The sequence below is a fragment of the Mustela nivalis genome (genome assembly GCF_964662115.1).
Source record: "Mustela nivalis genome assembly, chromosome: 9".
Lineage (NCBI taxonomy): Eukaryota > Metazoa > Chordata > Mammalia > Carnivora > Mustelidae > Mustela > Mustela nivalis.
Genome location: NC_139028.1, coordinates 61415574 through 61431721, shown reverse-complemented (window position 1 = coordinate 61431721; position 16148 = coordinate 61415574). Strand labels below are relative to the sequence as shown.

Here is a 16148-nt window from a genome sequence, read left to right as displayed (position 1 = left end):
TGTCCACCAAACTGAATATATTTTTCCTACCCTTTAAAAAATTAGCTTAGCTTTTTAGTGCAGTTGCTGAAAAATGAAATGGGAGATGAAATGAAACAAATGGGCAATTTTACTCTAAGGCCCCAGTCAATCCCTATGAGGCCTAGCAATCAGAAATTTTAAGAAGCACATGTGGTGGTATTAGACTTTAAAATCTTATGTTAGCATTTTGCAAGGCACTTCCATATACTCAACTCATTGAGTGCCTCGTGGGTATTACCTGTGGGGCCACGTGTTGAGAGAACGCAAAGAGGTGTAGGGCGTCGCTCCTACCTCAGTGAGATTTTAGTCCGGGTGAGGCCGTTAAACTTGTAATCAAAGCCTTTGAGACACATTTATTGATTTCATACTCTGTATCAGGCACTTTGAAGTTCATAACGGGGACACAAGATTCAAAGAAGTAGATATAATCAGTGCCACCAGAAGGGGAGCAGGAAAACCTTTTCAGAGAAGATGGTGCCTGAGGTGTCTTAAAAGACAAAATAGTATTCCCCTGTTGGAAGAAGAGGAAGAGGACATTTTAGATTGGGCGAGTAGAGAAATGTGGTAACATGGAACATCGTGCATGGTGCTTCTTGTTTATTTAATTCTCACAACTGTGAGAATGAATTCTTTCTGTGAGAGAAAGAATTGTATTCCATTTTCTTAAGACAAGAAAATTGAAGCTCAGAGAGATTAATTAATTTTTCCAAAGACTCATACTAGCCAGTGGCAGAGCTAAAGTCATTTCTGGTCAGCTTTCTGGTCACCCTGATTTTAAGATTCATATTATTCCTGTCATGATTCAGTTTGTGTCCTTGTTTTGAATAAAACCTCTTCCAAACTTCTGACAACTTTTTAGTGTTTTTTAACAGCTGCATTCTCGGTCCTTCTCTAGTAAGGACCTCCACACTGGTTATTCTGTGATATTCACAAGACTTTGCTGGGACAGACTTTCCATTGCTTGGGTTGACACTGTCTGGGAAACTCTACCATAGTCGCCCAACCTTTATTGTGCTTTTTTAAATGGGTAAGTTACTGGTAGAGTTTGCCAAAGAGGCCTGGACATGATGGGAGAAAGTTGTCTGCTGAAGGGTATTCGTTTGAGTTCCATTGACTGAGACATTTCTCATAAAAAAAAAATTGTTTGTGTGTGTTTTTAAGTAATCCATAACACAAGAGCCTTTTGTGGTAATGAGACCCAGATTTCCTTCTGTGTCTGTATCCCTTTATGCAGGCATGATTTCTTGGAAAGGAGAGACCATATGTCAAACAGTGTCTCATTGAGAACATGGAATGATTCCATAGATGCTGTGGCAGTGATTAGAGTCTTAAATATTTTGTCCTGTCTGCATCAGTGGGTGCTTGGTTCCTTAACAAATCAGCTGCCTCAGTGATTGGGAAGGCAGGATGGTAAGAGCCTTTAGATCACTTATTGTACTTGGATGCATTTGAATATTAATAGTTTGTCCAACACATAAGTCAAAGGGGCATTTGAATTAATTTTTAATATTGTCATGGCCGTTGTGGGTTGATGGTATTTATTATCATAAAAATTACACAAAAGCTGCTGCTCTCGATAATTCTTCTACATTTAAAAAGCAAATTAGAAATTATTATTAGGAGGAAACTGCAATTTTTTGTTTTGTTTTTAAGCTCCCGAGAACACTGTTTAAATTAGAATCTTTTTCACACACCTGAGTCTTACAGTTTATTCCTGTTACTCCCTGAATCCTTCCACTCTCCCCCAACTTCTTCTCACCAACAAACCTATCATCTGTAACCTTTCTCACCCCCAGAGCAGCATAAGGAACACAAACCTCTGCTCTGCATTAGGTGTTAGGGACGTCATTAATGCTTACTGGAAAAGCACACCCCAGAGAGCCAGGTTTTGGCTTTGGCAGGTAGAAAGTCTTTTAGATCTTGGAATGCTGGAAACCTTAAACCTTTTGGTTTTTTAGCTGAAGTGATTGGCAACAGAAAATGACATCTGAGGTTCGTGGCCAGCAATAGCCATAATTAACCACATGAGCTCACATTTTCCCACTGGAGGTTCAGTGGTCTTGGGGTGATGAAAGTGACTTCCCTACCAGGAGGTGGTTTTCCTTTGGAGGGTATTGGAATACCCTTGGGCCCTGTAATGCCTCACCCGTGGTCCTTTAAAATGCTTTTTAATATAAAGCTTCAATATTGGAAATCCAACACCATGGTGTTTAACAGTGAGGCTGTGCCTGAGCACTGTGGCCTGGAATGGGAAACAACCTGGGGCTTTTAATAGGTGGAGCAGGGAGTCTTAGGGAAACAATGGTGAGTGCAAATAACCAGAATCAAAACTGATTTCCAGTATTATCCAGTTTCCAGGTTTTGCTGTTTCTGTTTGGATTTTTAGTTCCATGTGTAGGCTTCTCTTAGGGTGCCTTTTTACCTTAAATTAAAGCAGAATTGTTTGGGTCATTGAAGAGAGGTGATGTTAGAAGACTAGTTTTTGTTCTTTTAGTAGATACGTGGACATTGTCTCAAGATTTGCAAACTCACTTCCTTAATATTAAGCTTTTAGAAATATGAAAAAATGTAGGTGCTTGCATCTTTAGCATTGGATAGGGGTTTTTTTTAAGCACTCATAGTTTGCATTTGACCTGTTTGGAAGGCTAATTAAGAGGCCTTCTCCTGCTTTCCAGAAGTTTGCAAATTCGTTTCTGTCTGGCCACCTAGGAAAGGAAAAGCTTAGTGTGAAGCATATATAGGAAAATGCAAACTTAGTGCAGCATTATCCTTCATTACTGTAAATCATCTACTTCTTCTCCTCTCCCTTCTAAAAGAAGGTTCTTAGAGACCAAGTCCTTTTACTGATAGGAATATTTCAATTTCCATAAGCCCTATCCTTTATGGAAAGCAGGAGACACAGGAGTCAGTGACCTGTGACAGAACTCCTGTCCCGGCTCTGACTCCAGGGATAGAGGAATTTGGGGGGCACAGGTGTATATATAATCCTCTGTCTTATTCCATCACTCATGGATTTTACCTGTATGGTTCTGAGCAAGTCTCTTATACCACCTAAATCATTTGTCTCATCTCCAAATTGATAGCATCAGACTCAGTGATTTCTAAGGTTTCTCTTAGCTCTAACATTATATATGATGATTAAACTGTAATGAATTTACAGTGTAGTGTAATATAATTTCAGTCTCTAAGGTGGTGTGATATACAGACTTCAAAAGAAGTAAAGCATTATACTACTCAAGGTATTTGGATGGGACTGGGGCAAGAGGACATGGTCTCTAAGAACGATTAGGATTCTTGTCAGTTAGGGCATGTTTGAATAGTCAGTTGAAATGAATGCTGTTTCTTCCTTCCTTCCTTTCTTCTTTCCTTCCTATCAGTTTGGTTTGAAAGAACATCAGACATTAGTGTGAGAAGCCCATCCTCAGTCTAGCACAGTACAAGTCACTGGGAACTCTGTGTTCTTTGCCCTTACAAGAAAAGTGTGAAGGAACTGAAGTAGTATGTGTGTGTCATCTGCTTGGTACAGTCTAGGTTCCCAGGTTAAGAAATTGTTATGTGTTCCACACTACACTTCTGAGAGAGTATGGTCAAGTGCTTAAGGATGGAGGTGGTGTTGTCAGGCCAACCTCTATTGTAGTTCTGGAGTACTTGAGACAGATCCTTAACTTCTTTGACCCTTAGTTTCTTCATCTATGAAATGAACAAAATAGGATATAAAAAGGTGCCCAGTTTAGTAATTGTTGATGAATTAATGACTGTCATAAAGTACTATAGTCAGTTCTAGGCAGAAGAGAAGTACACAATGAAAGTTACCTGTTTTTATAGTGTTTGATTGTGTATAAAGAAACCAAGAATCTGCCACGATGGTCAGTGGTGGAGAACGAACTGGTGAACAGATCACATAGGGCCGTTCCTACAACAAGAAGGTAGTCCTTAGCTAATAAGTGTAAGTATTAAAAAGAATTTGAAAACCACTTCTAGTAATTGAAGTTTAGGTACCCTTCGAAATCAGGAAACCCTCAAGCCAAAGATACCTCAATTATTTCCACTTTTCTCTAGCCAGAGATAGTCTAGATTATGTGTTAAATCTTTCAGAGTGTGTATATGTGAACTCTTAAAAGTATTTTGGGAATACTGTATACCAAACAGTTACTTTTTTGTTCCTCCTGGGGCAGGCTTAAAATGTTTTGTTATATTACTCTGTTCTGAGTACCTGGTGATTGTTATCACTTGTTAGGTAGTAGCAGAAATCTAGATGATGAGTTTAAAATGTAATTATCTGTGACTTCTTAAAAGATAAATGCTTATGTTTGACTGTAGGGCACATACTTTTTTTCCCCCAAAGTTGCTTCCACCTAAATTGCATAGATAGGCTATATAGTAACTGGTTTTTGACATTTTACTTTTACTGTTTAAAATATTTTTCCTCCCTATCCTGTTTCAAATTTTGCAGTCTTATTTATGCAACACTATCTTTATGGATATTGAGAACATACCCCATAAGGATACATCATGCTTTTTTACTTCACCTCAGACTTAATTTGTACAATTGTACAACTATATTGATTATAAAGTTGTTAATGAATAAAATATATAGTGGTCATATAATGCATTATGATTAAACCTCTGAAACTAATGTTCACATCGTATGATAGACTAGGTAGTATCTCTGCCTTTAAAAAAAAATGCTGGGAAGGAGAGAAAGTACTGGGTATTTGAGTGTACTAAGAACTCTTTCTTAAGATATATATATGGAATGTTAATCTCATCACAGCAATTACCGAGCAATAGTTTTTAAATATAGTAGATGAAATTTCAGGTCTTGTTAGTATGTTTAGATTTGTATAAAATTCATAAAATTTAGATGTGATTAATATTTTATTTACCAGTTATTTCTTATAAAATCTCTTGAAATTGATTTACTATGATCTTGTAGCTACATTTATAAGGTAAATAGTTGTTTTCTCTTTCTCTGCTTTTGAATTTACAGCAAAAGATGATGGAAGCATTGCTGTTGCCCTTGGTTACACAGCACATTTGGTCTCCATGATTTCCTTTTTCTTACAAGTGCCCCTAAGATATCCTATAATTCATAAGGGATCTAGATCAACGATCAAAGATAATATCAATGATAAGCTGACTGAAAAGGAGAGAGAGTAAGTATCTTTTTTTAATGTACTTTTAACATAAGCCACCTTGAAACATGGAGTACATTAAAAATATGAAATGTGACCTAGACTGTGCTGATTTTTCATATATCCTTTGTGAAGTGCTCCATTTCTTTTAAATAGAATGCGATTATTAATTTAGATTATAATAAATAAAATCTTACATTTCCTAAAATTGTTAATGATAGCAGGGTTGACTCATTTAATTTGGTTTTGTGAGAAACAAGTATTATATACTCCGCAGATATTCACATAGTACCTATTTCCTGCCAGTCGCCAAGTGAAATGATTAAATATTTGTCAGACAAGCAAGAAGAGCATAAAAGGGCAGCAGGTTGTACATGTCTGAAAAGTAGATTAGTGAACTGGAAAAGAGGTCAGTAGAAAATATATTGATTGAAGACATAAAGAAGGCACAAGAGATGGATTATATAGAAAAGTGCTAGACTTATGTAGGACCCAATAAAAATGTCTTAAGATATGTATAATTGGGATCACAAGGAGGGAGAAGAAAATGCATAGGGTAAATGCATTATTTTAAGAGTAGTGACAGAATTTTTCAAATTTGATGAAACACATTAAGCTACAAATTCTAGAAGCATTAAATACAACCCATTATAAGTATAAAGCAAACATACTAGGAAAATTATAGTAAAATAGCTGAAAACCAAAGATGAAGTGAAAATATTAAAAGTGCCTAGAAGAAAAAGATTAACATCAAAGAGCATTAATTAGACTGAAAGCTAATTTCCCAATAGAATCTTTAGGAACCATAAAGGTGATGCCATGATATTTTGAAAGTACTTTAAAACAGGTATGCCTGGGTGGTGCAGTCAGTTAAGCATCCAGCTCTTGGTTTCAGCTCAGGTTCTGATCTCAGGGTCATGAGATGGAGCCCAGTGTCAAGCTTGAGTTTCTCTCTCCCACTCCCTCTGTCACTTCCCACTCCCCCTTAAATAAATAAATCTTTTTTTTTAAGTGCTATAAAACAGTACTGCCAACTTAGAATTCTATACTCAGTAAATATATTCTTCAAATTAAAGGCAAAATAAAAGACATTTCAGACCATCAAAACTGAGAAGGTGCATCCCAGCAGACCCATGCTAAGGGAAATACTAAACACAGAATAAAAATAAACATAGCACAGAAACATGGAAATATTTGAGGAAGGAAAAAAAACAGTAGGGTAAGTATGTGCAATGCCTGAGTGGCTCAGTCGATTAAGCATCTGCCTTTGACTCAGGTTATGATCCCAGGGTCCTGGGATCAAGTCCCACTTTGGGCTCCTTGCTCAGTGGGGAGCCTGCTTCTCCCTCTGCCTGCCACTCCTCCTGCTTGTGCACTCTCTCTGACAAATAAACAAAATCTTAAAAAATAAAAAGGTGTAAGTATGAGTATATCTAAATTAATTTTGACTAGAAAACAAATGGTAGGGTCATAAAATATGAAATACATACACATAATACATATGTGGAATTATAATGCATGACTAACACAAAAGTTGCGATGTGGAAATGGAGTTAAAGTAGTCTAAGATCCTAGCAGTGTCTGGAAAAGGGTAAAGATACTGCTTTATAGTAAACTACTAATCAAGGATGTATGTCATAATCTCATAACTATTAAAAGAATTGTTGGGTATAAGCAAAAAATTAATAGATGATATAAATAGAAAAAATTTTGAATACTTTATTAATCCAAAACAAGGCAAGAAAAGAAAGGAAAATGAACATTAAATAAGTGGTACAAATAGTGAATTTGTACTTTATGAACTCAGACATGTTCTCGAGTTACATTAAATGTAAATGTCATTAATATACTATTTAAAAATAAGGATTGTCAGCCTGAATAAAAAACTACACTTAGGGGCGCCTGGGTGGCTCAGTGGGTTGAAGCCTCTGCTTTCAGTTCAGGTCATGATCCCAGGGTCCTGAGTTCGAGCCCCGCTTTGGGCTAACTGCTCAGCAGGGAGCCTGCTTCCCCTCCTCTCTCTCTGCCTGCCTTTCTGCCTACTTGTGATCTCTGTCTGTCCAATAAATAAAATATTTAAAAAAAAGAATTTTTTTTTTTTTACTAATTATTAGAAAAAGCAGATAAAACAATCAGAATCTAAAAGACTTGAGCAGTGCAATGAACTAGACCTGAGTTATGGGTAAAGAATATTGCACCAATGGCTATAGAATGTACATTCTTTTTCTTTTATTATTATAATGTTCAGATAGCCAAACATATATATAGTACATCATTCGGTTTTAATGTAGTATTCAATAATTCATTAGTTGCATATAACAAGAAGTACATTCTTTTCCAAGTATTCATGTGACATTTACCAAAATTGATTATGCTGGGCCTCAACAAATTTCAAGAGATTGAAGTAATTTACAGTATGTTTAGTGACCATGGTGGAAATTAATAGAAATCAATAATAAAATCCCCAAACGTGTAGGTATTAAACAATGTACTTCTGTAAAATCTATAGGCCAAAGAAGGAACTACATAAAGGAAGTTTGAAATTGTTTTAAACTAAATGATAAGAGAATATAGCATATAAAAGCTTGTAAGGTAAAGCTTAATCTGTTTCCAGAAGGAAATTTATTTCCTTAAAAGTGTGCATTAGGAAAAAAGATTTAGAAATCATTCATCTAAGTCTCCTTTTGAAATCCCCAGAGAAAGAAGAGTTCATTAAACCCTAAGAAATTAGAAGGAAGGAAAGAAAGGTAAGAACAGAAATTAGATGGACAACTGAACAATGAGAAAAAATTACAGGCAAAACATCTAGCCTTTAGGACGCCTGGGCGGCTCAGTTGGTAAAGTGTCTGCCTTTAGCTCAGGTCATGATCCCAGGGTCCTGGGACCAAGTCCTGCATCAGCTCCTTGCTTGGCAGGGATCCTGCTTCTCCCTCTGCCTGCCTCTCTCCCTGTTTGTGCGCTCTCTTCCCCTCTCTCTGGCATATAAATAAGTAAAATCTTTATTTAAAAAAAAAATTTCTAGTTTTTGAAACAACTGGAAAATGGATAAACCCTTAGAAAGAGGAGACAGGCAAAACAACTAGTATAAGTAAAGGGGGAAAAGATGTCACTACAGATATATAGACATTAAAAGATAAGATCTTAGGAACAACATTATGCCTATCAATTTGAAATTCAATGCAATTGGCTACATTTCTAGAAAAAGACAACTTTCCAAAACTGTTATGTGAATGATGGAGTTTAGAAAACACTACACTTGGCTAAAGGGAAGTGGATATAGATGATTCTAGGTCAGTTATTCTCAACACTGGCTGAGCATTATTGTCATCTGGGGAGCCTTTAAAAATGAGCTTCTGACCCCCAGATTCCTGGCTTCTTCCCCAGAAATTCTGATTCAGTTAACAGCGCCCAGACATGAGGTTTTTTTGTTGTTGTTTTTTTTTTTTTTAAAGCTCCTGAAGTGATTTTAATGTGCAGTTAGGGATGAGAACTGCTGTTCTAGATTGAGAGACTATTGTATTCATAGTAATGAAAAAATGAAATATCCTCCACTATATTTAGGAAACTGCAAGAGGAGAGGCAGGAAAGGTAGGCACCAAATGGAAGAATTTAGTGCTGTATCTGGTAGGACAGTGACCCTTGGCTTATAGATAGAGGGCAGGGAACACAGGTTTAGTTTAGTTTAAGTCAGTGCCTTTTAAATCCACTGATTAGTTGATAGCTGAAGTATTTTTTTTTTCAGTTTCAGAAACATAAAGAGATCCTGAAACATATATGTATTATAGAAGGGGACATTGATGTGTTTTCTTTTCTCTTTCTAAAAAGTGGATGTGAAATTCACATAAGATTAACTTTTTTAAAGTGTACAATTCAGTGGCATTTAATATGTTTGCAGTGTTGTGCAACCACCACCTCTGTCTGGTTCCAAAACAATTCATGACCTCAAAAGAAAACCCTGTACTCTTAAGCAGTAGCTCCCTATTCTTCCTCCACCCAGTGCCCCCTTCCCCCAACCCCTCATAGTGACCCATCTGCTTTCTGTCTATGTAGCTTTATCTATTCTCGATATTCCATATAAATGGAATCATATAAGATGTGATCTTTTGTTTAAGGTTTCTTTCACTTAGCTTGTGTTTTCAGGGGTATCCATGTTGTAGCAGAATCAGTACTTCGTTCACATTTACAGCCGAATAATATTCCATTGAATGTAATACCACATTTTGTTCATCCATTTATCTGTTGACAAACATTAGGGTCATATCCACCTTTGGCAGTTGTGACTAGTGCTGTATGAGCATTCATGTACACGTATATGAGTATCCACTTTTAGTTCTTTTGAATATACATCTTGGAGTAGAATTGCTGGGTCATATGGTAATTCTATGTTTAACTCTTTGAGGAACCTCCAAATTGTTTTCCACAGCAGCCACACCAGTTTACATTTCCGGTGTGAAGTAGTATATCATTGTAATTTTCATTTGTATTTCCTTAATGACTAATAATGTTAAGCATCTTTTCATGTCCTTGCTGCCATTTGTTTATTTTCTTTGGAGAAATATCTGTCCAAGTCTTCTGCCCGTTTTTCAATTGGATCATTCTTTTTTTTTTTTTTTTAATTGTTGAATAGTAAGACTTTATGTATTCTGGATACTAGATCCTTATCATTACATTATTTGTAAGTATTTTCTTCCCATTCTCTGGGTGGTTGTTAGAGTTTAAGGCCTAAAACTAAGGTATATATTATGTGCTGCCTTGACACCTGGTGAAACCTGGAAGGCCTAGAATATCCCCTCCCTTTGTTGCTCCTGTGGATAAAGGTCCCTTATCGAAATAAGACTCTTCCTTATTTAGGGACCTAGGTGTAGTTTCTTCTAATTCCTCAGTGGTAGATTTCAGTTCCTTGCCAGCTTGGAAATTGTGGAAAGAAACCAATTACATCTTCCCACAAGGACCAGTCAGCACTGCCTCCTTTTAATACAAAAAAAGTCTGTCTCCCACAGACCCTGGTTGTTCACAGTCCTTCTGTATGTAACCCCATGTAACCCTGCATTCCATGTAGTGTTCTCCTCCCCTAGGCTATGAGTATATGTGACTAATAAGCTGCTCTCAGTCTCATCTGTCATTCATTGATTCTCTCTACTGCTTTTTTATTCTCTATTTTATCTCCACTCTAACCCGTTATTTCCCCCATTCTGCTAGCTTTGGCTTTTGTTTTCTGCTTCTGTAGATGTAAAGTTTAGGTTACAGTGACGTAAGATCTTTCCCTTTTTTGAAGATACTGATTGATTGATTGAGTGATTGATTGATTGATTGATTGATTTGGGAGAGAGAGAGAGTGCCCAGGCATGAGCTGAGGGAGAGGTGTGGGGGGAGGGGAAGGGGAGGGAGAGGGACAAGCAGACTCCACGCTGACTACAAAGCCTGACGTGGGGCTCAGTCCCACAATCCCACCACCCCTGAAATCATGAACAGAAAGCAAAAGGCAGGTGCCCAGCCGACTGAGCCACCTAGGTACCCCAAGACCTTTCTTTTTTTAATATCAGTGTTTAATTCTATAAATTCCCACATCCTATTAATTTAGTATGTTGTACTTTTATTTTCATTCATCTCAGAGTACTTTCTAATTCCCTTCATTGACCCATAGGTTGTTTAAGAGAATTTAATTTTCTCATACATTTGAATTTTCTTGTTTTCTTTATTTATTGATATCTAGTTTCATTCCATTGTGATGGAGAAAATAATTTATGATTTCAGTATTTTAACATTTTTATGACTGTTTTGTGGCCTAACATATGATCTATCTTAGAGAATGTTCCACATGCATTTGAGAAGACTGTGTATTCTACTGTTGTTAGATGCAGTGTTCTATATATATATATATATCTGTTAGGTCTAGTTGGTTTTATAGTATTGTCAGGTCCTCTATATCTTCATGGATCTTTTCTCTAGATATTTTTATCCATTATTGAAAATATAGTATTAAATACACTCTTGAACTATTATTGTAGGACTGTTTCTTCATTTCTGTTAATGTTTGCTTCATATATTTGGGGGTTCTTTTGTTTGGTGCTTCTGTTTTTAGTTGTTATTTCTTCTTGATGAATAGACCCTTTCATTGACCTATTTTGCTTTTTTTTTTTTTTTTTAAGATTTTATTTATTTGAGAAAGAGAGAAAGCATGAGCAGGAGGGAGGGACAGAGGGGAGGGGCAAGCAAACTCCCTGCTGAGGAGAGAGCCTGCCTGGGGCTCTTCATCCCAGAACTCCCAGACCAGGATCACCACCTAAGCCAAAGGCAGACACTTAACCAACTGAGCCACCCAGATGCCCCAATCTTTTTTGCTTTTTGTAACAATTTTGACTTAAAGATTGTTTTGTCTGCTATTAGTATAGCCACATCAACTTTCCCTTGATTACTGTACGCATGGAACATCTTTTCCATCTTTTCACTTTGAACCTATTTGTATGTTTGATCTAAAATGAATCTCTTATAAAGAGCATATAGTTGGATTATGTTTTTTTTATCAGTTCTCCAAATCTCTGTCTTTTGATTGGTGAGTTTAATCCATTTATTTTTTTTAAGATTTTTTTTTTAAAGATTTTATTTATTTATTTGACAGAGAGAGAGAGAGATCACAAGTAGGCAGGGAGGCAGGCAGAGAGAGGAGGAAGCAGGCTTTCCGTGGAGCAGAGAGCCCGATGTGGGGCTCGATCCCAGGACCCTGGGATCATGACCTGAGCCGAAGGCAGAGGCTTTAATCCACTGAGCCACCCAGGCGCCCCGAGTTTAATCTATTTACATTTAATATAATTATTTGTATGGAAGGACTATTTGCTTTCATTTTGCTATTTGTTTTCTGTATTTCTTATACCTTTTTGTGCTTCATTTTTTCTATTACTGCCCCCCACCTTTTTGATTCAGTACACATTTCTAATTTGGTATACCACTTTCTTTTCAGTATATTTTAAAGATATTTTCTTACTCATTACCCTGGGGATTACAGCTAATATCCTATATTTATAACAGTCAAGTTTGAATTGATAACAACTTAGTTTTAAGAGTATACAAAACTCCACCCCTCTCTATCTCAGTCCTCCCACCTTTATGTTGGTATTGTCAGAAGTTACATCTTTATACACTGTGTGCCCAAAATACTGTCTTTTTCATTCACCTGTGCAGTTACCTTTCTGGAGATCTCTATTTCTTTGTACAGCTTTGAGTTTGTCTGGTATTCTTTCATTTCAACATGAAGCCTTCACTTCTTGCTTTCAGTAAGCCTAGCAATCAGCCAGAGGTGAAAGCCTAGGGCCTTCTCAGGTCTTTTCTGAGTATGCGTCCTATTTTTTTTTTTTTTTAAGATTTTATTTATTTATTTGACAGAGAGAGATCACAAGTAGGCAGAGAGGCAGACAGAGAGAGAGAGAGAGGAGGAAGCAGGCTCCCTGCTGAGCAGAGAGCCCGATGCGGGACTCGATCCCAGAACCCTGAGATCATGACGTGAGCCGAAGGCAGCGGCTTAACCCACTGAGCCACCCAGGCGCCCCTGAGTATGCGTCCTATTATGGTCATGTAGGTAACTTCTATCTTCCTCAATTATATATGGGCACTTTTGAAAACACTGATTTTTCAAAGAAACTCTCTGCAAATTTACCTCCCAGGCTTTAGACAGTCTTTTGTATGTCTCAGCCTTGATCTTCCATACAAGGAGACTGTCAGATTTTGCCTTATATCTTGAACAGTGTCCCCTGCTTTTCACTTCTGAGTAAGTAGTTTTGACTAGGCAAAGCCAAGGCAAGTGCCTTGTTAGTACTTCAAGTAGCCCCTAGACAAGTTAGGACAGACAGATTTTTTTAGAATAAAATCTGCTTGGCTCCCTTATGCACTTGGGATCAGGGCCGCACAGTGGCAGACTCCTTTCTTCAAGATCACTGCTGAGCTGGAGAGGGAGTTACAGATGGTGTGAGTAGAAATTCTGTGAAGCTTTCCTCTTGATTTTGAGTTTCCTTGTTCTTGATTCAGTGTTCAGCCTATTGTTTGTACACTTTTGACTTTTTCCAGAGTTCTAGTAAAGTTGTCTAACAGCTTTTGCTTTTAAAAAAAAAATTTCTCTGGAGGGACAAGTCCTTAGATCTACCTCCTCCCCTGTTTTTGCTGCCATCATTCCATTTGTTTGTTTAATGAAGGAAAACATTACTTACAAGGGATGAAGGGACCCATGATTTTAATTAAGCATGACCACAGAAGATCACCTTGTAGTTTTGAGAATGGTCACCCTCCTAATATTCTCTAGCTTCCATATTAAACAAACTTTAAAACTCTGGGTTTTTAAATCAGTTTTGTACGTGGTGATCTGACTTATTATACATGGTGATCTGGCTTAAAATATTAGCTATGTAGGAAAAGCAGTTGGGGAGCTTGAAGGAAAGCTGTCCCTCAAAATGATACTCTCTCTCCAGGACAGCTACACACTTTAATTTATGAAGGAGCAGCTTAACATGTGGGCAACTCCCAATACTATGCCACAGTGTGAGTAGTAGCAGTAATTTATCAATTAATTTATTTTCCTAACTAGTTTGGGAGGCCAGCTTGATTTAGGTGTTTCTTTGGCAGCCACAAGAAACACAGGGATTGCATTTTTGTATTTTACTGCTATCTTCCCCCTTTACTGAAACATATATTGTATTTTATTGATTCTAATATAAGTACTTTTTGACATTTTGATATTGCTAAAAATGGGGTGCCTCTTATAATTAATGGCATGCCATATTATGAGAACACTTATCTTTTCTTAGTGGTACATAAATGAATGCTGCAGTTCGCAATAGATGCTATCTCAGAGTTTATAAACTATCAGATATTTTAGGTGGCTCTGTGCAGTTTAGTAAAGCACTTTGTATCCTTTTTGGAACAACATTGATGTACATGTAGATATATAAATGTTAATTTATTGCTTATGCTTGTTGATTACATCAGTCTCTCAGTTATACTTAGCCTGGATCACTGAAAGAGCAGAGACCTGGTTTTCTTTTCTCCTGAGTTTGTCAGTGTTGATGAAAGCCTTTCCAGGTTATTAGACGGAATCAGGTCTTCATGGGAGATGGAATTGAATGACTCATCGGATGCGTTACACTTGTTGTAATGGGCCTAGGAATCCTCAACCTCTGCCCAGTCTGATTACCTGCTTCATCTGGCTATTGGCACATGAACAGGGGAGTTCAGAGACCTATTTGGCCAGTTTTGCTGTGCGCGTGGGTGGAGACTAGATCTTTGCTTTGTCTGGCCTGTTTGAAACACAGGTTTGGACTGATGCCTTGCCTAAACCATCACTCGTGCACCTGCACACTGTAAAGGGAAACTCTGAAATCTGTGCTGCGTTCATTTTGAGGCTCAGACCACAAAACACGAAGGAATGTAACCAGAGTCCAGCCACAGTGTTCTTTTACCCTTTATGTCTTCTTTCACTGAAGACTGAAAAGTGGGTTTTAAAGTGATTTTTGAAATGAAATGTATTAGTCATTGTTACTGCGCTACTTAACTGTTTGCTAGATGATACATTCCGGATGGATTACTGAAACGGATCATTGAGCTAGGACATAGCTGGTCGGAGCATATGGCTTTTTCAAGCCCTCAAACAACACCTTAAGTTGGTTGTTTTACTCTCAGAAGGAGTGGTGTAATTGGCAGGCACTCTTGAAACTTCCTGACCTGTTCATGACAAGGCTTTTATGAATCCAAATCACTAAAAGATACTTAGCTGTTTTTCTATAATGGAATCATTGGAACCTAGAGACATGTAAATGCTGCTTTTCCCATTTCCTTCATTGTTTTGTTCTTATGTTTATTCCTGTGGAAGATCCTGAGTGAACCCTAGGAGATGCCTTTTTTACCTGGCTGATTCTGATTTCTTATAGAGACAGGAGTTTTAGAGTATATAAAGTGTGATGTGTTCGAAAACAGCTAATATTGGACCCAGATCATAGTCATTGCCTGTGGTTCTGATGCTCATGAGAGAAGGAATGGTCTGTTTGAACGATCTAACACCTTTTCTGTGACTGAATGCACAAGGCAGTCATGTATACCTACACATAAGGACTCGCCAGACATGTTCCAGTCTTGTGACTAGAGACTTTTCTTTTTCTAGCAGCCACCGGGGCATGTCTGTGGCATGTTTATGGAGCTCCCCTTTCAGCACAACTTGATTGCATTTTGCCAGGAAGGAGGAAACAGGCGTTTTCAGAGTGGCCATGAACTGAGCAATTCCCTATTTCTGTATTCCTTCAGCCTACTTTTGGCCTGGCAACACTGACTTGTTGAATAAATGAATGAGAATTTTTCTAATGGCATCTCCTTGAAGCAGTTAGGATACCATGAACGTTGCTTGCAAAGAAGGAAATTCTCTATAGTAATAGTGACCAGCACCTGGGTTTTTGTTGGTATAAAACTTATATTAAAAACATAAATGTTTTCAGACTGCTGTACTTCTGACTCTTCATTTTTATTATTACCTGCTTTAGACATACTTAACCACCTGCTGACACATCTTATATTAAGAATTATAGACTCCTTCCTATAAGACTCCTCAGCTTCTGTTTGTTAATCAAGCTGTTTTAATGCAGACCCTTCAGAAATGGGTTGCTGTTTTCACTAAATTAGCATCTGTTTGCTTTCATAGCATCCAATTAAATCCGATGGCCTCCTTCCAGAAGTAGAGATTTTCACATCACGCTTAGGCTTCAGTGCTATGGCTTTAATTTTCAACTCTTCTACTGTTTATCCTATAAATTAGAACATTCTTTATAACCTTTCATCTTCATTTTATTATAGGTTGTTGCTCAGATGCTGGCATTTAGAACACTCAGTACCCTGGATCTCAGACCTTTAAATTGAACAATGAATGTGATGACTTCAGGCAGTTGGGTAGACCACATGCTTTGGTGTTTTTTGTTTTTTGTTTTTAAATTTTTTCCTTAATGTATAACTTAAAAGTATAAT

The 16148-nt window shown here is 37.3% G+C and overlaps 1 protein-coding gene across 1 annotated transcript in view; it reads left to right on the top strand.

Moving 5' to 3' along the window:
* The window catches only part of UVRAG (UV radiation resistance associated), a 257065-nt gene that overhangs the window by 131013 nt on the left and 109904 nt on the right, over positions 1–16148 (top strand). The window contains exon 9 of the mRNA XM_082682360.1: positions 5012–5177. Coding sequence (XP_082538486.1) covers positions 5012–5177 — 166 coding nt within the window. The remainder of the gene's footprint in view (positions 1–5011; positions 5178–16148) is intronic.